Source organism: Pristiophorus japonicus, chromosome 5 (assembly GCF_044704955.1).
Source record: "Pristiophorus japonicus isolate sPriJap1 chromosome 5, sPriJap1.hap1, whole genome shotgun sequence".
Classification (NCBI taxonomy): Eukaryota; Metazoa; Chordata; class Chondrichthyes; family Pristiophoridae; genus Pristiophorus; species Pristiophorus japonicus.
The window spans coordinates 243,415,217-243,438,756 of NC_091981.1; the positions used below are offsets into that span (position 1 = coordinate 243,415,217).

The 23,540-nt window shown below is 42.9% G+C and overlaps 1 protein-coding gene across 5 annotated transcripts in view; it reads right to left on the reverse strand.

Annotated features, from left to right (window-relative positions):
- Window positions 1–8,697: 8,697 nt before the first annotated feature.
- The window catches only part of odad2 (outer dynein arm docking complex subunit 2), a 671,461-nt gene continuing 656,618 nt past the window's right edge, over window positions 8,698–23,540 (reverse strand). For all 5 annotated transcript variants that reach the window (XM_070881478.1, XM_070881480.1, XM_070881476.1 and 2 more), the window contains one exon: window positions 8,698–9,098. In XM_070881478.1, coding sequence (XP_070737579.1) covers window positions 8,985–9,098 — 114 coding nt within the window. In that variant the 3' untranslated portion in view covers window positions 8,698–8,984. The remainder of the gene's footprint in view (window positions 9,099–23,540) is intronic.

A 23,540-nucleotide genomic window follows, 5' to 3' on the forward strand; every position in this document is an offset into this window, starting at 1 on the left:
TTTCATTAGTTGTGACTCCGATTCTACAACTAGATAAACCAGGATGTCAGACAGCCAGGCCGTCCCAATCCACTGAATGTGTGGGAGAAACACTCGCATTGAACGGCGGGTCGTGCGAACCGTGGTCTGATCTGGAGGCTGAGCAATGTTTGCGGTTGGTGATTTAACTCAAGTAATAGGATTCTCTGTGTTCTCTGTAATAACAACAAGCAACGATTAAATACAAACCGGGTTTGTTTTACGGGTTTATTAAGCAGAATCACAGAGGAACTTGATTAAACTTGTCGGGCTCTACAGAAATAATTTAACAGCTGTGCATATGTTATTTTACGGAAACCTACAAAGCAAGTTTACATATGCAAAATTAAATCTGTAAGCCGAACACCATTGGATACAACTAGGCTGTATTTGTGTTCCCAGCTCTCATTTATGTCCAGTGGAAGGTTTCTATCACTTTTATTGACAAAATGAAATTCATTTTCTTCATGCCCTCATCTGCCAAGTTTCTGTACTTGTTTCTCTCACACACACGCGATGTGGATTATCTGGGCGCGACGCCGTCCTTCTTTGCAACCGGAATAAGTTTAACATTAAACGGCGCAGTTTAATTGTATAGTTTATATTGTTATATAGATTTATTTCGGATAAGCAGCAAGAAGGTGGATAACACGCAAAACGGGAGCTCCTGATGCGGTGACCGGGTGTTCATTTAGACAGTAAATGCTGTATTTAAAGCTTTCATTGGAATGGTCTGGGGTAAGGAGACGAGAACAAGGTGCAATGAGATGGATCCATGCAATGTACACCAATTATTACATACGGTTATCAGAACTGGAGAAGGATGTACTTTGCTGCCAACATTTCCCTTTTTTAAAAACTGTGCCATTCACTGTTTTAAGATTCTACTGCCGGCATAAATCTAACATTTTGACAATCAGTTTAATAAACTGTAACGTTATATTGTGTAAGAAAATCAGCAGGTTCCAACTAATATAAAACGCCGCTTGTTTATGTCCCAGTCCGATGTCTGGGAGAGGTATCGTGTTACAATTGTTGGTAATGAGAACAAGCACTGCGCCCGATGTTCCTTATAGAAAAGCCAGTACATGCAGGGGCGAATCCATATTCAGTACTTTAAGAATTGGTAGGACCAAGGCTGAGATATTCACGTTGGCTTGGGGGGTGGGAGAGGGGGAAGCGGCAAACTATCTTTTAAGATCAGATTTATACTTCCGACCCATAAAATGCTGCAATATTAAAAACTTGCCTCCGTAAAGATAGAATACCAATCTGGTGGATCGCAGTTCTTCGGCTGAGCGTTAGTTCATAACCCGGGAGTTTCGCCTTTTGTCTGCCATTGGCCGTGTTTTTGAGTGATAGACTTCGAAAGAGCTACGTGAAAATATTAAAACTTGGACATTTACAAGTGTCTACAGAACTCCAGCGTGTCAGAGACACGATTCCATAGGTCAATCCTGCTTGTGCATTTGATTACGCGGCGTTAAGCCTCTGCGGTTATGTAGTGTTTCAATATTAATTATATAACATCACACTTTTTTACGCACTTTTACATTAGTGAAACGAGATTGCAACTTGCGGAATCCAACTTGCCGATGCCCTGTACAATGTAGGGATTGAATATATAAAGGGAAATTATTCTGGAAGGACAGATATAATAAACCTGTTAAACAGCATCGCTCACTTTAAAAAAGAACGCTGCAGGTCCTCCTTTTAAACTGACATTCTGTCAATTTCAGTAAATGCTGGTAGTGCACAGGAAGCTTGTTTGCATCAGTAAAGAGAAAATACCAGGCTGACACTTCGGTGTGGACCCTCCTTCGCGAAGTGTTAACCTGCCTTTTCTCTTTACAGATGTGGCTGGACCTAGTGTGTACTTCCAGAATGAGTAGTGTTCTTATTTTTATTTGTACATTTAATTGGATATTTATACACCTTAACTTTTAAATGTTTACTTAAATTCCGACTGCTATATATTCATGTACAGTTGCATCCTGATAATTACTTTGACGAGAATTACTAGTTTGGATCATAATTTCTGCATATAGTCTAAAAAGCCGATTATCAAACCTAGAAAATTCATAAGGGAAAAAGAAAATCTTAATAAAGACAGAGAAGTTAATTGCGCAATATAAGTGATTTGATTTCCAATTTGGTGGTGTAATCACTATTTAGTCTGATGAGTATTAAAACACAAGATTAATTGGAGGAACATTCTTGGCTCAGTGTGTTGCACTTTAGTATTATACTTGGATCCGAAATGGATAAAAATGCTTTGGTATACTGGAATTCCATGAATGGATCAGGTACGTGCTATCTGGAGCCCACTATGTACTTCAAGGATCTCCTCATGCATATTTTCACAGATTGCTGTATTTAGGTATGTCTTAAGTAATAGTTTTAAATAAAGCAAACTTGAAACTACTTTTGGATTCTTATTAACAGATGGAGGGAAAGCATTATTAACCGTGATGTGTGAAATAAGTGTGAGAATGATGTAGTTTCAGTGTAAGCACATTGCCGAGATACATCATATACTTAAATATCACAATTAGAATATCAGTGTTATATGCTGCTGAATTTAGAATTACATAAAGTTTGACTGACCCTAGAGTTGCATTCAGCGTGCAATTCATCGGATTCCTCTGTGTAGCGAAGATATATAGATATCAGCACAGTGCCACAGAGATTGGGCAACTGTACACTAGGTCCCTCTCAATTTTGATATGATTTGAAATTGTGCGATATTAGTATTAACTGATATAAAGTTCGTGCAATATAGATTTCGTTATCTCCACACAAATTTCAGTTAAAAAGAAAACCTTTCAAGGTTCCCCATTCTACACGCAATTTGCTGACCGTGAAATGGTGACGACAATTCAGTTTTAGGCTTCTAAATGGCAATTTAGACTTTTCTGTTGGACTCCCCTCTCTTCCCCCAGTAAAAATGGTATCGGGGTGATTTGCCCTCTACCTCTCCCTCTCTGGAGAATTACCCCCCCACCCCCGAAAGCCCAACTGAGATTAGCCACGTCTCATGTGGGGAATTGCAGGGGAAATTCCCTGCATTACTCCTTCATACCACAGCACGTTAGTACACTAATGAACTGTGCCACTAGGGTGCCATACATTAACATCAGATTGGGTTACTGGCTTTATAGACACTCTACTGCAGAATATTTACAACGTGTACTACATGTACTTAATGACAGCACATGTAGAAATAAATAACATGTATTTTATATAGCACCTATACTGTCCTCAGGATGTCCAAAAAGTGTAGCCTGTTATTATTTAGGCAAACACAGCAGCCAACCCGTTTACAGCAATTCCTCTAGGAACATAGGAACATAGGAACAGGAGTTGGCCATTCAGCCCCTCAAGCCTGTTCTACCAGTTCAATGAGATCATGGTTGATCTGCGACCTACCTACCTTTGGTCCAGATTCCTTAAGACCTTTGGTTAACAAAAAGCTATCGTAGCAACCTAGATAATGTGGGACTTAAACACACACATTTCTGACTCACAGTCAAGAGTGGTATCAGTGAACCCAGCTGATACTTCAACCTTATTAACATAGAAACATAGTAAATATGTGCAGGAGTAGGCCATTCGGCCCTTCGAGCCTGCACCGCCATTCAATGAGTTCATGGCTGAACATGCAACTTCAGTACCCCATTCCTGCTTTCTCGCCATACCCCTTGATCCCCCTAGTAGTAAGGACTATATCTAAATGCTTTTTGAATATATTTAGTGAATTGGCCTCAACAACTTTCTGTGGTAGAGAATTCCACAGGTTCACCACTCTCTGGGTGAAGAAGTTTCTCCTCATCTCGGTGCTAAATGGCTTACCCCTTATCCTTAGGCTGTGACCCCTGGTTCTGGACTTCCCCAACATTGGGAACATTCCTCATGCATCTACCCTGTCTAAACCCGTCAGAATTTTAAATGTTTCTATGAGATCCCCTCTCATTCTTTTGAACTCCAGTGAATACAAGCCCAGTTGATCCAGTCTTTCTTGATATGTCAGTCCCGCCATCCCGGGAATCAGTCTGGTGAACCTTCGCTGCACTCCCTCAATAGCAAGAACGTCCTTCCTCAAGTTAGGAGACCAAAACTTTACACAATAGCTTTTAACTCAGCTAAAGGGATGTCAAAGATATAATGGAAGGCTTCAAATAAGAATTACAATAGAGGATAGAAATTCGATCCAAATGACTTTGGATTAAAACTGTAGTATAAACAATTTGCTCCTAATCCAGTTTCTAGTTTATACATTTTATTTTATGAAATCCAGAATATTGAAATGAATAAAAAATTATTTTGTAGCTGGAATAAAGTTGCTTTTAAGCAGAATTTGATCTATTTGGAACCTGACTGTAAAGTTTTAAATGGGTTGTACTGCAGTAATGAGTTCTTGAAGACCTAACTAACAAGACAGTAATCAAGAGCGTCTGTCTCAACATTTCTTAGGCATATTATGTGCATATGCGTGGCATATATCCAAAAATATTTTGTGTATGACATGCATATGTAGCACTATGCCTAAGAATTTACAGGAGAATTTTCAAGCCGGTCTCTGAAGACTGACACATTCATTTCTATGTCATTGCCAACAAGGTGCTTGAAATAGATATAGCAGCTTTCATTGTGTGGCATTAACGGACAATGTGCTGCTGGATAGAGAAAACTTATTTTACAAAATTAGCATAAAAGAGCTGTGAATCAAATATTCCATGTACAACTATCAAAGCATACCAGTTAAATATGTATGTTTTAATTAATGGAAAAATAACACAGATTTTCTATTTCTGAAAGGTATAAACCATATTAATTCTGATATAAACTTATTTTCCTCTTTCTACTTCCTACACTGGTCCTTTGGCCTTCAATGAAATGAAAGAATGATATTTTTATGAAAATATGAAACATTGCATGGCATAATTCCTTAATAAGTGAAATTATTATCACTGTCCTAAAGAAGTTAAAATGCTGTTTTTATTGTCACATAGTCAATAACATTGCTTGTTCAAGGTTTCAAGCTGGCATCTTTTCCATTGGTTTAAAAAAAAATTATACTTCAGTAGCATACTCCTCAGTCAGGATTTCAAACAGACCTGGTGTTTCTAAACCAGAACCTTCTTTGCCAATGGTCTCCCAATGCACAAGCTAATAAATCATATATATAGATATACAATACTTCCTTTCTGTGTATGATGAAAGAATGGAATTTAATACAGTATTTCAGGAAATTAATTGTTTCACTTTGCATCACTTCAAAGACATCAGGGGCAATAGTGAACTGTAACCTGGTTTGACAGATCTTTGAAGGTAGACAAAAAAAAAAATTCTGTTGTGAGAGAAAAGGCAGAGGGGAAAATGAGAAGAAAATATGGAGAAGGAAGAAGCAAGTTGATTTTCTAACTTCTTTTATCAAAAGAATTTGTTAGAATGAACACTATTAAATAAGTGAGTACTGATCTATAACTTAACCGATGATGAATATTTACATGTAATATTTGTGGAAAAAAGATAAAATTAAGATTGGCAATTTAATTTTACTTTCATTAGAGTAAAGAAAATTTAGAGGAGATATGACCCACATTTTTAAATGTTGGGAAGAATGGATAATGCATATGCAAACTGGTTATTTGGTCTGTACTGCATGTGTAAAACTGGAGGATATGAGCTAAAAATGAACAAACATCAGGCAAAACTGTAGATTTGGAAGATCGTCAACATCCCACCAACCTCCCCACCCCCACCTGAGTTAGGGGTAATTGGAATAGATGACCATTCAGTGTCAGCTGTGGCTCAGTGGGTAGCCCTTTCACCTCTGAATCAGAAGGTTGTGGGTTCAAGTCCCACTCCAGGAATTTGAGCACAAAAAAAAATCTAGGTTTACACTCCAGTACAGTGCTGAGGGAGCACTGCACTGTCAGAGGTGCCGTCTTTCAGATGAGACGTTAAACCAAGACCTTGTCTGCTCTCTCAAGTGGACGTAAAAGATCCCATAGCACGATTTCGAAGAAGAGCAAGAGAGTTATCCCCCATGCCCTGGCCAATATTTATCCCCCAATCAACATCACTAAAACAGGTTAACTGGTCATTATCTCATTGCTGTTTGTGGGAGCTTGCTGTATGCAAATTGGCTGCTGCGTTTCCTACATTAGAACAGTGACTACACTTCAAAAAGTACTTAATTGGCTGTAAAGAGCTTTGGGACATCCGGTGGTCATAAAAGGCACTATATAAATCCAAGTCTTTCTTATTAGCTAAAGCATAGTGCTATTATTGACATTTCTAAAATGAGCTGAATATTTGCTTAGGAACTAGAATGGAGGTTTGAGGATAGAAATGTTCAAATGCTCTTTGAAACATATTTCTAGGGACCACATAACGTACAATGATTGATTAAGAAACAATTTACATTAATATATTTTCTCGCCATATCTTCAGTACATCCTGAAGCATTTCACAATCAATTAAGTACTTTTGATGTATAGTCACTGTTACTATGCAGGTAAATGCAGCAACCTATTTGGGCACAGTAAGATCCCTCGAATAGTAAGTGGGATGAATGACTATTTATTATGTGTTATTTAAGAAAGGAATGTTGTCCCAAACACCAGGAGAGTTCCCTATTAATCTTCAAAATTGATTAATATGTTTTGGCTCCATTCTATGATGCTAGCTTGGCTGATGTATCTATTCCCTTTTATCCTGTTGTTTGATTTTCTTCCTCCACACCTGCAGGAATATGCTTTTACCAAGCTTTGCAATCTTGCACCTGTGAATTATTACAGCAAATTAAAAAAAATGTAAATGCATATTTGGAATAGTATCCATGATACTATTTTCCAAAATGTTAATTATAAATTACAAAGAATTATCTTCTAGTTTATTATTAGATTGAAAATGTGATGGTACTGTTTTATACACAGAAGGTTAGAAGGGAGAAAATTGTTACTTATAAGTAGACTCACCAGGACTAGTTATGCCTATCCTGAGTATATCAGAAACAAACTGAGCTTTGATCATCTCTTTATACAGTTTGCTTGTACTAACAGTTGTATGTATGTATTATAGTTGCCACGATAATTCAACATTGACTTACAACAGAAGTTTTAAACCTGATCTTGAAGATTTAATAAAATATTAGAAGCACACTTTTGCCTGCATCAAAATTGTACATTTTGCAAAGCTAGCCAAAAGAACCACATTCTTGTGCTTTTTATGTCAGATGTGGTATTTTGTGTTAATAAATCAAGGCAGTAGTATTATAAGTAACAAACCACAGCAATCAATTTTGGGTTTCCACTGCAAGTGTCTAGAAAAGGAAAGTGTGCAGTGACTAAATATAAAGGGTTCCTTTTACATTTGTTTACAACTGTTTCAGTTACCACAGACAGAAACATATTTTGTTCAGAAATACAAACATGTAATCATAGGTAATAGAAATCCAAAATGTAATTTGCACTTTACAGTGACCAAGCTATTTATTAGGTTAGCTATTCCAAATTCTGTTTTACTAATTGGAAAATATTTAATATAATTGTTTGAAGTTGAAATTAATATGCTAATTTTATATGTATGCAGCCCAATAAGTGCATTTTAGTTTAATTAGCACCAGACAACTCAATAAAACTACTGCAGTCTGGTGGTCTGGTAGTTTGGCAACAGAGCATTGGGCTTCTATCCACAGGGTACATGTCTGAGCCCTATCCTCAGCTCTCTCTTAAAAGTAAATGCTGTCAATGGATGAATTAAACCAATTCCTGGCTCATTTATTGGAAGAAACACTTTATAAGTACAGAGTGGTCCTTCTTGGGAATGGGAGGAAGAAGAAAAACTCCGATATAAACATGCTTCTCTCAATTGGCTGGTCTTGGAGCGATACCAATGATGGTTAACAAGTGCAAGGTGAAGACTATCACTTTCCTGACTGAAAGAAAGGAAAATGGTACCAAGAGGTAGTGGGGCGGCTTAAAATGGAAAATTTGGAAGAGATATAATTGGAAATAAAATACAGTTCAAGTTCTTTATTTTTTTAACCAAACACAATTCATGAGCACTGTGCCAAAGACATATCAATAGCACCTTCATCAGAACCTTAATACCTTTCTAACAGTGCAAATGTATCCACAATAAAGTACATACCAGCTTTCATATCACATTTTGTTGCTCTTTTCAAAGTTATCACAGTTTCATTGTACTGGAATGAATTTACAAAATGAATTTTCCAGTAGCTGATACTTGATGGATTTCTACATGTATAGATTGCAGCCATAATTAAAAAGTATTTAGTTATCATGCTATGCTGGCAAGCACACTTGTGAAATGTGTAACAAAAAAAATCTTGCAGGCTTTGAGCTGATGCACTGACTACTCCCTGAGCAGTGAATCCTGCAGCTGTTTGGAGTTCTCAGTTACTGTAACACAATACCAGATGTGAAAGCCTTGCTTCTGTATTCAGACTTCTCCTGTGGATTACAACTTATGAAACAGAAGAACGCCTTACAACAACATAATTATATAGGTTTTGTATGAAAGAAATTGCACAAGACAGCCTTCAATTACTACATAACCACACACAATGAAGAAAAATTACATCTTTATTTAAAAAAAAATCAAATCTACTGGTGTAAATAGATTTTCATTCTTTAGATAGGTCTTTAAAAAGGAACTACTAGCATTTTTTGAATTCCAAACAAATTCTCTCTATTTTTTTTAAATCAATGCATTTTTTTAACATTTAGTAGCACTATTCCAGAATTAACTTGTCTCCATGTGATTTTTAGGAAATCAGAAGCGGCTTTTGTGTTTCCATTAGGCATCTGGTTTATTTTAGCTCAGACAGAAGGTCTTTCATGTACGTCCAGCTGCAATACTCAGTAAATCTTTCTTTTATTATACCTGCACAGGTAATCGCTCCTGAGAAAGGAAATGTGGAATGTGCGCTGTTTTCATTTGTAGCGGGCCTTCTCATTAGCCAGGGCAAGCCTTCGAATGTTTGAGATGCAACCGGCGGCTGCTTCTTGTAGATCTTCATCTGTGGACTCCATCAAATTCAAAAGCAGCTGTGAATGGTAAAAAGTCAGGTAAGAAAGGAGATTGGTGACATGTAGTTACAAAGGAAGGAAAGAAAGATGGAAAGAAAAAATGAAACAATGGAGAAATAGGATAGTACTAGACAGGGGCAGAGAGATAAATTACATTGGTATTTGCAATACTAAATCATCATCACAGCTGCTCTAATGAAAAACAGAACCTTCCTAGTTACTTAACTATACAGCACAAAATACTATTCTCATTCATCAAAAATAGAAATGAAAATTGAATCATTTGACTTTGTTACCTTCATGCATCAAAACAAAAACATTTGTGCAAGCATTTTGAAAAGCTGCACAGGAGTGAGCCTTGCTCACGTTCCATGTACGCTACTTAACACGAGGCACAGCTTGCAAGTTATTGTTCTACTGTAAAGAAATTTAGCCTATTTTCTTTCAGTAAATTCATAACACAATAGAATCTAGTTCTTGATCCAATCTGGATATAGTTTGGTAAGCGATCTATCCATATTGCTAGAAGTACAAGCTGAAGAATGGGGCAGAACTCAGTTGTTTATTTAGTCAGCAAGACTCTGCCAATAGAAGTTTCAAATCAGAGTTTTGGATTTTCATAAAAATGATGGCAGCACCATTTCTTGGCTAAGGAGAAATTCAGAAAAATGTTAAGCAAAAAATGCATTAGTTTGGATTGTACTGAGTAACAAAAAAAATGGAATGAATGACCTCCAGGGCTTCCTTGCCTGCCTGGTGATCTAGTTACTAAAAAGTCTGTGTTCCAAATTACACATTTTAGATTATAGTTTAAAAGCACATTTGTATTTTCTCTTTACAGATTCAACATTTTTTAATTTCTGATTTCCAGCATTTGCAGTTTTTTCTTTTTTATTAGAGAAAAACAAAACACATTTACAGGTGACAATATTGAGATTCCAACAGGGTGAAATGAAAAATAGGTAGGTAGGAGCTTTCAACCAGCGCATGAAAGGCAAACATAGCATATTATGCAAATGTAGAAAGGATGGTGATGCACTAGATTTAGAAAGGTTGATATGAGTATTGTAAAATACTTTAATATTTCAACAGGGAAATAGCAGACAGTGTAATGTCTCTATTTTGCTTGTTAAGGAGATGTAGTGATACATATTTTGAGGTTATTTTAGATCAATAACTTTGACTATTAGACATAGAATCTCGCACTTCATCTTTTTATCAACCAATCATGAAAAACTGATGACAGTCTGGGTCATCAGTCTCTTCTTGGTGCTGGAAGAAGGAGTAAGTTGCACAACAGATTCTGTTATATTTGCTTCTTAGATAGTTTAAACAGTCTATGGGACAGTTGACAAGCTCTTGATTAATGTTCCATAACTAAACATTTTAAACAAAGATTAAGTACACCCACAAGTGGTGTTGAATACAGGAAGCACATTTTTTTTTAAAAACCTTTTGTACCTGTTATAAACGGCAGAAAAGCATAAATGAAAAAGAGCTACCAAGCTAAAATAGTAAAAATGACAAATCAAGCAACTATTGAAGTAAAACAGAGAACAATCAGATGCAGTCACTGTTTGCTTCCATAACCATTTGTACTACTTACTGTATGTAAATACTATCAGTCAACAATATCACGCTTAGTGGATAACATGAATTCTAAAATTTAATGGCCTGTAATTTACAGTCAGTGGCATTGCGACGACAATTACCACTGACCTTGAAGAAAGCTGCCCACAGAAATCTTGTGATCTCTGTGGCGCGAACTTTAGCTTCTTCGACCTGAAATTGATTGTAGCATAGTCAAAAGGGGAACTTCAGCGAACAGCAGAAATGGTGTCATCAAGCTGTCTAAGCAGCCAATCACATTGAAGAATTCTCAGAGAGTAAAGCAGGAAATGAAAACTACTGATTATCTGCACTTAAAAAAACATGTTACAGAGAGCGAAATAAAGATTGGGACATACACAAGGGGTTAAGGTGGAAGCTGAAACAAACTTTAAAAACATATTTTAATTTTATTTTTAAATCTAGTGATTTTTTAAATCAGAATAGGGAAATTTGACATTCCACAAATATAACATTATTTTTTCAGGGTCAGAACGCTTGTTTAGCAGTTAATATGTTGCTAGACTCCAGTTATACCTATTTCAACAAGGCTTAACATTTAATGGGGTGTTTAACAGCAATATTAGTGCGGAAAAGCTTAGGTTTTCATCAGTTCCACTGATTTCACTGACACACTTGCGCTTGAGTTTCCTTGATATTTTATTCTGGGCAATGCTCTCTTTAAGCTGCGTGGCCATGTAGCCGCGTAGTGCTTCAGTGATCTCGTGCAGCCAATTTGCCGGCATTTCAATGTAAAAACCACACATGTGCAGTATTCCGAATGGTCTACGTGGCCTCTTAAAGAGAGGGAACATTGGGCAGAATTTTTGGGGGGAGTCAGCGGGCGCGATTGGTGGCGGGTCAGGTGGGAAAATGTTTTTTTTTTGACAGCAGGACGGGACCCTGCTGTCAACCCGCCGCCATACACCTGTCCCAAATGTTGGGTCGGTCAATGCTGAGCTGACCCACCACGCAGTGGCGGGGAAACAATTAAGGTTATTATGACCTTGTTAACAGACCATTAAGAACTATTTTGAGCTCAGCTTCAGAGTTTACCAGGGGGTCTACGCTGTGCGGGGATCACAGCAGGTAAGCAGGTCCGGAATTGACTGGCAATGGAATCATCTCATTACTTGGCAGCTGCAAATGTGCTATAAAAGCTCCCATCTCACAGCTGTTCACTTTCTAAGCTCAGATGCATATGGAAGACAGATGGAGTTTTTGCAAGTCGCAAGTGTTTGGAGTAAACTCTCTATCCAGTGTCACCTCATTGGAACAACCTCTCACCATTGACAGATCACTTCTGTCATCTCAAGTTTACCTGCCATCTATTACATCCACATCAGTGCCCTTGAAACTATCTCAGCTTAGTCTTCAGAATTCCACCACAATCAGCCTGAACACCAGCAGCACCAGGTACACCAGCAGCCCCAACAACAACCTTCTCCGCAATCAACTGATGCTGCACAGGACAGAGGGCATCAGCACCCGACCATATTGCTGCCCAGGACGCCATGGCCAGATTTACTTCACTTGATGCTGTACACCCTGGCTGTCACATGATGCTCCAGGTTGGCACCACCCCACACCAACACCATAAAGCATCCCTACTGTCATGTATCTCACACTACTGTATATAACTGTATCTTACCATGCTATACATGACTGTAACTAGATATGACCTGTAACTACAAGCATACATTACCAACAGGGGTGCACTTGCAGGAGACACTGCATACCTGTTCCACACAGGTATATAAAGGTAGGTCTCAGGCAAGTGTGGCACTCGAGAGCTGTGAAATAAAGGTGCAGGTCCAGCGTGACCTTGACTTCAGCATGTGCCTCATGTAAGTTTGTACTGCAGGATCAGGACTTTACAGTGGTGACGAGTTACGGGATCATAGAATCCACAGAATAGCTACCAACGGCTCAGATGAGAAATATAATGCTGGAGACAATTGGGAGGATGTTATAGAAAGGCTCCAGCAAAGCTTTGTAACCAAAGACTGGTTGGGCGACGATAAGGCAGACAAGAGAAGAGCCCATCTCTTGACCAGCTGTGGCTCGAAAACATACGCCTTAATGAAGGACGTGCTGGCACACGAGAAACCAGCAAGCAAGTCATTTGAGGAGTTGAGCACACTGGTGAGTGACCACCTGAAGCCAGCGAGCAGCCTACACATGGCCAGACACAGGTTCTACAACTACAGAATCTGTGTGGGCCAGAGCATACCCGACTTTGTGGCGGAACTTCGGAGGCTGGCTAGTTTATGTGAGTTCTCCGATGAACTAAGTACTGAGAGACTTTTTTATTGAAGGAATAGGCCATGCAGGCATATTCCAAAAGCTTATAGAGACCAAGAACTTGACCCCAGAGGCAGCAGCACTGGTCGCACAGACATTCTTGGCAGGAGAATAAAAAACGAGGTTGATCTATACTGCGGGTACGACAACTAATGAAACATCGGAACAAGGGGTTCACAGCGTGAAACGAGCCGCTACCCCACACACAGACAAAGGCAGGAGAGCAGGCCTTCAACAGCAGGCAGTGGCGCCAGAAGCCATCAAGGGCCACATGAACGGCCATTCACACCTCATCAACCCATAATGCGAGCAATTAACTACAGACTGAGAGAAGCTCAAGAGAGATCAGCCAGACGCAGCTCATCCTTCGGAAACAATGGAAACGGTCTGTGCTGGAAATGTGGGGGAAGGCACTCAATAAGGGGGTGTCGATTTCAGCATGCTTTTTGCAGAAACTGCAACTATACAGGGCATCTGGCTCGCATGTGCAGAAAAACAGCAGCTTGGCTGGTATACGAATCGGAAGGGTCGGAAAGCGGACCAGAAGGCGGTGGGGACAGTGCACGGGATGCCGGGGTACAGCGGGTCAACATGATCAATGTCCACTGTTCTTACAGCAAGATGCCTCCAATAATGATGAGGGTCCTACTCAACGGGATACCCGTCAACATGGAACTGGACACGGGAGCTAGTCAATCTCTCATGAGCGTCCAACAATTTGAACAGCCTTGGCCGCACAAAAGCAACAGACCAAAACTCACAAGGATCGACACCAAACTAAGGACCTATACCAAATAAATCGTCCCAGTCCTTGGCAGTGCCATGCTCTCAGTCAAACACAAAGGGACGGTGAACCGACTTCCCCTGTGGATTGTCCCCAGAGATCTCCCAGCACTGTTGGGGAGAAGCTGGCTGGCAAAACTAAATTGGAAATGGGATGATGTTCACGCCATGTCGTCAGAGGAATGGACATCCTGCTCAACAGTTCTAAGTCGTTTTGAACATCTCTTTCAGCCAGGTGTGGGCACCTTCAAAGGGGCTAAAGTTAAAATCTACATCACACAGGATGCCAGACCGGTCCATCACAAAGCTAGAGCTGTGCCTTATGTGATGAGAGAAAAGATTGAACACGAACTGGACCGGCTTCTGCGGGAAGGCATTATCTCACCCGTGAAATTTAGCAACTGGGCAAGTCCCATCGTCCCTGTCATGAAGCCTGATGGATCCGTGCGAATCTGTGGGGATTACAAGTCTACCATAAACAGAGTCTCCCTACAGGACCAACACCCGCTGCGGAGGACCTATTTGCCACATTGGCTGGAGGAAAACTTTTCGCGAAACTAGATCTCACATCTGCGTATATGACGTAAGAACTGACCTAAGAGTCTAAGCTACTCACCACCATCAACACACATCAAGGCCTTTTTATGTACAATCGATGTCCATTCGGCATCAGGTTGGCAGCTGCTATATTCCAGCGCAACATGGAGAGTCTGCTCAAGTCTATCCCAGGGACGGTTGTGTTTCAAGATGACATACTCATCACGGGCAGGGACACCGACTCCCATCTCCGCAATTTGGAGGAAGTACTAAGTCGATTGGATCGGGTAGGCCTAAGAGTTAAGAAATCCAAGTGTCTGTTTCTCGCGCCCGAGGTTGAATTTTTGGACAGAAGGATTGCTGCTGATGGAATCCGCCCAACAGAATCCAAAACCGAAGCAATTCATCTGGCACCCAGGCCCCGGAATGTCTCGGAACTACATGCCTTTCTCGGGCTACTCAATTACTTTGGGAACTTTATGCAGAACTTGAGCACGCTGCTGGAGCCTTTCCACGGTGCTACTCAAAAAGGGGTGCAATTGGTTTTGGGGGAACGCCCAAGAACGCACCTTCAATAAGGCATGCAACCTTCTGTGTTCCAACAGTGTTTTCGCTTTTTTTTGACCCAGGTAAAAAGCTAGTTCTTACATGTGATGCGTCAGCGTACGAGGTCGGGTGCGTTTTACAGCATGTCAATGATGCGGGTAAATTACAACCCATTGCTTATGCCTCCAGGTTACTTTCGCGGGCAGAGCGCAGGTACGGTATGGTTGAGAAGGAGGCGTCGCGTGCGTATGCCGTGGCAAAAAGAAGCACCAATATCTTTTCGGGGCCAAGTTTGCGTTAAAAACCGACCACAAACCCCTCGCGTTCCTGCTATCTGAGTGCAATGCAATAAACGCCAACGCCTCAGCACGCATTCAGTGGTAGGCACTCATGCTGGTGTCTCACGACTACACAATAAGGCACAGACCAGGCACAGACAACTGTGCCGATGTGCTTAGCAGGTTACCCCTGGCGACCACGGAAGGGTACGACGAACAGGACTGTGAGATGGTCATGGCAATCAATGCCTTTGAATTCACAGGTTCGCCCATGACGGCTCGCCAAATCAGAGCCTGGACGACCACATTATCCTTAGTCAAAAGATGTGTTTTAACTGGTGACTGGGCAGAGGCTCGCGATGCCTGCTCCGAGGAGATCAAACCTTTCCATAGGCACATGCATGAATTATCACTACAGGCAGACTGCCTGATGTGGGGCAGCCGAGCAGTTATGCCCTTGCGAGGCAGAGAGGCGTTTGTCTGGGAGCTCCACCGTGAGCACCCGGGGATCGTCCTTATGAAGGCCATAGCCAGATCCCACGTCTGGTGGCCTGGCATTGACGCAGACTTAGAGCTCTGCACCATTTGTGCCCAACTCAGTAATGCCCCCAGGGAGGCCCCCCTAAGCCCCTGGCCCACCAAACCGTGGTCGCGGGTGCATGGAGACTATGCGGGCCCATTCATGGGCAAAATGTTCGTCGTAGTCGTCGATGCATTTTCAAAGTGGATCGAGTGCACTATTTTAAACTCGAGCACCACCTCCACCACTGTGGAGAGCCTTAGAACCATGTTTGCAATGCACGGAATTCCTGACATATTGGTCAGTGATAATGGTCCGTGCTTCACCAGTGCAGAATTTCAAGATTTTATAGTTGACCACGGCATAAATCACGTTAAGACGGCACCGTTCAAGCCGGCCTCCAATGGCCAGGTGGAGCGAGCAGTGCAAATCATTAAACAAGGCATGCTAAAAATCCAAGGTCCCACGCTGCAGAGCCGCCTGTCGCGACTGCTGCTGGCATATAGATCTCGCCCGCATTCGTTAACTGGGGTTCCCCCCACGCAACTATTGATGAAACGGACCTTAAAGACTAGGCACTCATTAATCCTCCCAGACATGCATGAAATTGTAGAGGCAAAGCGCCGGAAGCTAACTGAGTACCATGACCGAAATTAGAGGGGGAGGTGGAATGAGATAGGGGACAAAGTGTTTGTGCTAAACTATGGCAGGGGTCCCAAATGGCTTGCAGGGACAGTAACAGACAAGGAAGGAAACAGGCTACTGGTTGTACAAATGGACAATGGCCAAACCTGCCGGAGGCATGTCAACCAAGTAAAAAGTAGATTCACCAACAACACTGCAGAACCAGAGGCAAACTACAATGTGGAACTCACACCACACCTGGTGGACAGACAGAGGGAACAACCTGAGAAAAAGGCAGTCTCAACAGACAGCCCAGGCGAGATACCAGCAATCATACTGAACGAAAGAGACAGCCCAGGTGAGATACCAGCAATCACACCGAAAGAAAAACAGGCACCAAGGCAAACAACTGAACCACAACTAAGACACTCCACGCGAGAGGTAGACCACCTGAGAGACTGAATCTATAAAGACAATAAGACCTTGGGGGAGGGTGATGTCATATATCTCACACTACTGTATATAACTGTATCTTACCATGCTATACATGACTGTAACTAGATATGACATGTAACCAGGAGTGCATTTGCAGGAGACCCTGCATACCTGTTCCATACAGGTATATAAAGGCAGGTCTCAGGCAAGTGTGGCACTCGAGAGCTGTGAAATAAAGGTGCAGGTCCAGAGTGACCTTGACTTCAGCATGTGCCTTGTATAAGTCTGTACTGCAGGGTCAGGACTTTACACCTACAATGCCCAAGCCACTCCTTTCACACTCATCACCATTGCAAGGGGTACCATTATGTCTCACCATTCACTGCAACTCACTAAGCCACTTCCAAAGGTACGTACAGATCTGTCCAAGAATGCAAAGTGTTCAAAATAAAGGTTTCAATGTTTGACACCACATTAACAGAAACTTTACATGAACATTGCATAAAATACACAAGTGTCTACCCTTGTGTGTTGTTAGTTTGTATGATTGGACCAAGATGATGGTGAGTGTGAGAGGTGGCTAGTGAGATGGGGATGTACTAATATAGATAGAGAGGGGTGGAGGTGCAAGTTAAGTTGGTGTGAGTAAGGATGTGAAGGAGTAGAGTAGGGTAGTGAAGGCAGTATGATGGGGTTGTGATAAATGGCACAGCAGGATGAGGTTGAGTGTGGCTTTGCAGTAATGTTTTGTGATCTACTGAGATAATTGAAAGGTTTGTGCCACTACAGCCTGGTCCTCCTGATGATATCCCTGCTTGTGTCCTCCTGTGCAATGTGCAAACAGGCTGCGTTGGTCTCCTGGGGATGTCTCTTCTGCCCATTGGAAGGGAAGAGAACCTTCCTGCATGGGATATGGATATGGAGGGAGTCATGGGAGAGCCCAGGTGCAGCCATGCACCTTTGTGCAGTGCTTGTCAGTGTTTACAGCATCTCAATGCAGTAGAACACTGACAGCACAACTGTCAAACTAAATTTGCACATGGTCCCTTTAAGGAAATGATGTGACTATTTGTACTAACGATTTTTTCCTCCTTCTGCGTCTGCGTCCTCCGGACTCCGCCCCCCCCCGCCCTCCACCCATAACCGTAACCGGAAGTGGGGCCCTGAACCAGAGGTGGGACCCTGCAATTGGCCACATTGATTCTGACCAAGTTGTCTGACCGAGCCGCAAACCACTGAGCCTCTTGCTGAGCCGCTGAGCCACCCACTGAGCCACAAGCCCCCGAGCCCTGAGCCCCCCACCAAGCCACAAGCCACCAAGCCGCCGAGCCCTGAGCCCCCCATCGAGCCATAAGCCGCCGAGCCCTGAGCCCTCCACTGAGCTGCCAAGCCCTGAGCTGCAAAGAGGCAGAGGCGGAGGGGAGAGGCAGAGGGGAAAGAGGCAGAGGTGGCGGAGGGGGGTGGGGGGAGGGCGGGGAGAGAGAGAGCCTGGAGCGGGGCGGGAAGGGAGAGAGAGAAAGCCTCAGGAGGGAAGTGGGGAGAGACACGGGGGGAGAGAGATGGGGTGGGGGCAAAGAGAGAGACATGGGTGGGGGTAATCGGAGAGGAGAGAGGGAACTCAGGGAAGATGGATCATGTTCTTCCAACCCTGTAGGAGGGATATCGTTGAAGTGGATGAAATCCGGATGTCACAACACTGTCACTATTAACTTCATACCCAATAAACCTGTTAACAATCCGCACACAATGCCCCATCTATGGCGATAAGCAGGGGAGTAAGGTCATGTACTTGCGCTGGGGTAAGGGTCTTTGGCTGGGGGAGGGATGCATTTGTGCTTGGGTAAGGGATTTCGGCTGAGGGAGGCAGCACTTGCACTGGTGTAAGAGACTTTGGCTGGGGGAGGGATGCACGCGCTGGGGGTAAGGGACTTCGGCTGGAACTTGGGAGGCTTTTGCTGAGATGTTCGAGATCTGTCCTCTACGGTTTCAGAAGTCAGAATGGATCAAATTACAATTTGCAAAGTCAGTGAGAACTTGGGCTGGGCAATTCCATTTACATATTCCAGTGAAACTTCAGCATGTGGTTTATCCTTCAAGGGGACCAATCAGCAATATGTCATGTGATAATGAAGAGCCAGAGACACGGCAGCCAAATAGTTAGTACAAATAGTTGTGTCCTGAAGGAAACCGGCTGAAGACGTATCATCAAATGACTTCATCAGATCCATTTCCTTCAATTGGCCGTCAAAAGCACTGGGCAGGCTTAACCAGCCCAATCAGAGGGAATAGTTTTGGACAGCGGGCTGGAGAGGCCGGGATCCACTGAGGTAGGGGAAATTGCGACCCTTGATTCTGGGTATTTGCTTTACATCCCATTTATCTGTGTCTCTGGGGGGCAAATGTGCAGGAAATTCATCCCCAGATAGCATGAACCTAAACAAGAAACAGATGGCTAGCAATTGAAAAACACCCCTCTATGTCAGCAACATTGTAAACACAGTGAAAAGATTTACTCTGATTACCAAGTGATCACAATAATCTAGGAATGTTATAAAAATGCTTCTTTAGAATGCTATCATGATTTGTCAGAAATAGCAAACACAAAAAGAGTTCCCACTAGTATAGTATTAGACAGTCCCTTGCCTCGAGGATGACCCGCCTGCGCACCAAAAAGGGATGAGTTCACATGTATTTCAATGAGGGACCTGACATTCTAGGTCCCGAACTACATACTGAAAGGGGGGGGGAAATGCCTGTGCGTGGATTCTTTTAACGTGGGGTGGCCGTTGTACACCAGTCACCACACGGGCTTGACAGAACTAGGTCTTGATCCAGTGGCAAGGGTCAACCAAGACAAATGGAGACCAAGCTCTGCTGCATGGACCTAGTGTGCACACATACTGTCCATAGATCGCAGTGTGGGCTGGCCCATGCTGCCCCTGGGCCCTCGTCTCTTCTGGGCCCCGAACCCTCGCAACCAATTGTGGTGCTTGAGGGTTGGATCCTGAATCGGCCTATCAGGTATTAGAAAGGGAGGATTTGCAGACGGGAAACTCAAACTAAACATCATGTCAAGATCTGATGGAGTCACTCGATTCCTCGGGATCTGAATATCATCGGCCTTTGAATGTGGAAGGAGAAATGTTTGTCTGTTCTGTCTGGGGAAAGATTTCAAACATCAATGTGACTGGAAAAGCACCGAGACACACAGACCCAAGTGAGAATGTTCCAGTGGACTGCCTGTGGAAAGAGCTTTAACCAGTTACACAGCCTGAAAAAACATTGCATCATTCACAGCAGGGAGAAACCATACACATGTTCTGTGTGGACAAGGCTTCAGCTGATCATCCAGCCTAGAGAGGCACAAGGATATCCGCACCATGGAGAAACCGTAGAAATGTGGGGACTGTGGGAAGGGATTCAATTCCCTGTCTGACCTGGAAATTCATCGACGCAGTCACACCGGGGAGAGGCCGTTTGCCTGCTCCATGTGTGGAAATGGAATTCACTAAGTCATACAACCTGCTGACATACCAGCGAGTTCACACTGGAGAGAGACCATTCACCTGCTCTATGTGTGGGAAGGGATTCACTCGGTCATCCACACTTCTAAAGCACCAGCGGGTTCACACCAGAGAGAGATCGTTCACTTGCTCTGAGAGTGGGAAGGGATTAATCGGTCATCCAGCCTGCTGACACACCAGCGCGTTCACACTAGGAAGAGGCTGTTCACCTGCTGTTCACCTGTTCCTGCTGCACCCACGAGAGATCCCGGTCCTGAGGCCTTCTCTCACTGCACATCGGAGCGTGTGCATGTAGGGATGTCTGTAAGCTGGAGCTGCTCTGGGCAGCCAATCAAGTTACAGTATTTTCTCATTCATAATAATGGGAACTCCGTAAGTAGGAGTTCCCATTATTATGATTGAGGAACACGTCCCCAAACACCAAAACAAAAATAAAAAATAGAAAAAATACTTCACATATTTAAGATTAATTTAAATTAAAGTTATAATTAAAGTCTTATAAAAAAAATAAACGATTTTCAAAAAAGTTTTTAAAATTATGGTTTAAAATAAGCTTACCTCAGTGGGCAGGGTTTTAAACAATAAAATGTGTTTTTAAAACTTTATTTTACAATGTTTTTGTATGTTTTAAAACTCTTATGGCAGTCAGAGACGGGAGTTTGTGACATTGGTGAGGCCTACAAAAGGCCCAGGCAGCGAGAGGCGGCGGCAGTCACAGGCAAGAGTTCGTGGCGTTGGTGAGGCCTACAAAAGGCCCAGCTTGTACAGCTCCAGACGGGAGAAAAAGCAAAAAAGTAGAAAGAAATCAAAAGGTGACATCACAGCCAAAGGGGTAAGTGATTGGCTGGTAATTGGTGAGTAGCTTTTCTTTTTCTTTTTTATATCAGTAAGTAACCTGATAATATTGTTGTCGCCAAATTAAGTGTATCTAAGGGTTAAGTCATGGCAGGAGAGCTCGGACACGTGATATGCTCCTCCTGTACCTGACGACTACGTGTGCGGGAAGTGTATCCACCTCCAGCTCCTGACGGACCACGTTGCGGAATTGGAGCTGAGGGTGGATTCACTCTGGAGCATCCACGATGCTGAGAATGACATGATTAGCACGTGTAGCGAGTTGGTCTTACCGCAGGTAAAGGGTCCACAGCCAGATAGGGAATGGAAGATCAGCAGGAAGAGCAGTGGAAGGAAGGTAATGCAGGGGTCCCCTGCGGTCATCCCCCTGCAAAACAGATACACCACTTTGAGTACTGTTGGGGGGGATGACTCATCAGGGGAGGGCAGCAGCAGCCAAGTTCAAGGCACCGTGGCTGGCTCTGCAGCACAGGAGGGCAGGAAAAAGAGTGGGAGAGCGATAGTGATAGGGGATTCAATTGCAAGGGGAATAGATAGGCGTTTCTGCGGCTGCAACCTAGACTCCAGGATGGTATGTTGCCTCCCTGGGGCAAGGGGCAAGGGTCAAGGATGTCTCGGAGCAGGTGCAGGACATTCTGAAAAGGGAGGGTGAACAGCCAGTTATCGTGGTGCACATTGGTACCAAAGATATAGGTAAAAAATGGGATGAGGTCCTTAGAGACGAATTTAAGGAGCTAGGAGCTAAATTAAAAAGTAGGACCTCAAAAGTAGTAATCTCGGATTGCTACCAGTGCCACGTGCTAGTCAGAATAGGAATCGCAGGATAGCTCAGATGAATATGTGGCTTGAGCAGTGGTGCAGCAGGGAGGGATTCAAATTCCTGGGGCATTGGAACCGGTTCTGGGGGAGGTGGGACAAGTACAAACCGGACGGTCTGCACGTAGGCAGGACCGGAACCAATGTCCTAGGGGGAGTGTTTGCTAATGCTGTTGGGGAGGAGTTAAACTAATATGGCAGGGGGATGGGAACCTATGCAGGGAGATAGAGGGAAGCAAAATGGAGACAGAAGCAAAAGACAGAAAGGAGATGAGTAAAAGGGGAGGGCAGAGAGACCCAAGGCAAAAAACAAAAAGGGCCTCTTTACAGCAAAATTCTAAAGGATTAAAGTGTATTAAAAAGGCAAGCCTGAAGGCTCTGTGCCTCAATGCGAGGAGTATTCAGAATAAGGTGGACGAATTAACTGTGCAGATAGCAGTTAACGGATACGATGTGGTTGGCATCACGGAGACATGGCTCCAGGGTGATCAAGGCTGGGAATTCAACATCCAAGGGTATTCAACATTTAGGAAAGATAGACAGAAAGGAAAAGGAGGTGGGGTGGCGTTGCTGGTTAAAGAGGAAATTAATGCAATTGTAAGGAAAGACATTAGCTTGGATGATGTGGAATCGGTATAGGTGGAGCTACAGAATACCAAACAGCAGAATACGCTAGTGGGAGTTGTGTACAGACCTCCAAACAGTAGTAGTGATGTTGGGGAGGGCATCAAACAGAAAATTAGGGGTGCAATAAAGGTGCAGCAGTTATCATGGGTGACTTTAATATGCATATAGATTGGGTTAACCAAACTGGAAACAATACGGTGGAGGAGGATTTCCTGGAATGCATAAGGGATGGATTTCGAGACCAATATGTCGAGGAACCAACTAGGGGGGAGGCCATCTTAGACTGGGTGTTGTGTAATGAGAGAGGATTAATTAGCAATCTCGTTGTGCGAGGCCCCTTGGGGAAGAGTGACCATAATATGGTGGAATTCAACATTAGGATGGAGAAGGAAACAGTTAATTCAGAGACCATGGTCCAGAACTGAAAGAAGGGTAACTTTGAAGGTATGAGGCGTGAATTGGCTAGGATAGATTGGCGAATGATAATTAAGGGGTTGACAGTGGATGGGCAATGGCAGACATTTAGAGACCGCATGGATGAACTACAACAATTGTACATCCCTGTCTGGCGTAAAAATAAAAAAGGGAAGGTGGCTCAAACGTGGCTATCAAGGGGAATCAGGAATAGTATTAAAGCCAAGGAAGTGGCATACAAATTGGCCAGAAATAGCAGCGAACCCGGGGACTGGGAGAAATGTAGAACTTAGCAGAGGAGGACAACGGGTTTGATTAGGGCAGGGAAAATAGAGTACGAGAGGATGCTTGCAGGGAACATTAAAATGGACTGCAAAAACTTCTATAGATATGTAAAAAGAAAAAGGTTAGTAAAGACAAATGTAGGTCCCCTGCAGTCAGAATCAGGGGAAGTCATAACTGGGAACAAAGAAATGGCAGACCAATTGAACAAGTACTTTGGTTCGGTATTCACTAAGGAGGACACAAACAACCTTCCGGATATAAAAGGGGTCAGAGGGTCTAGTCAGAAGGAGAAACTGAGGGAAGT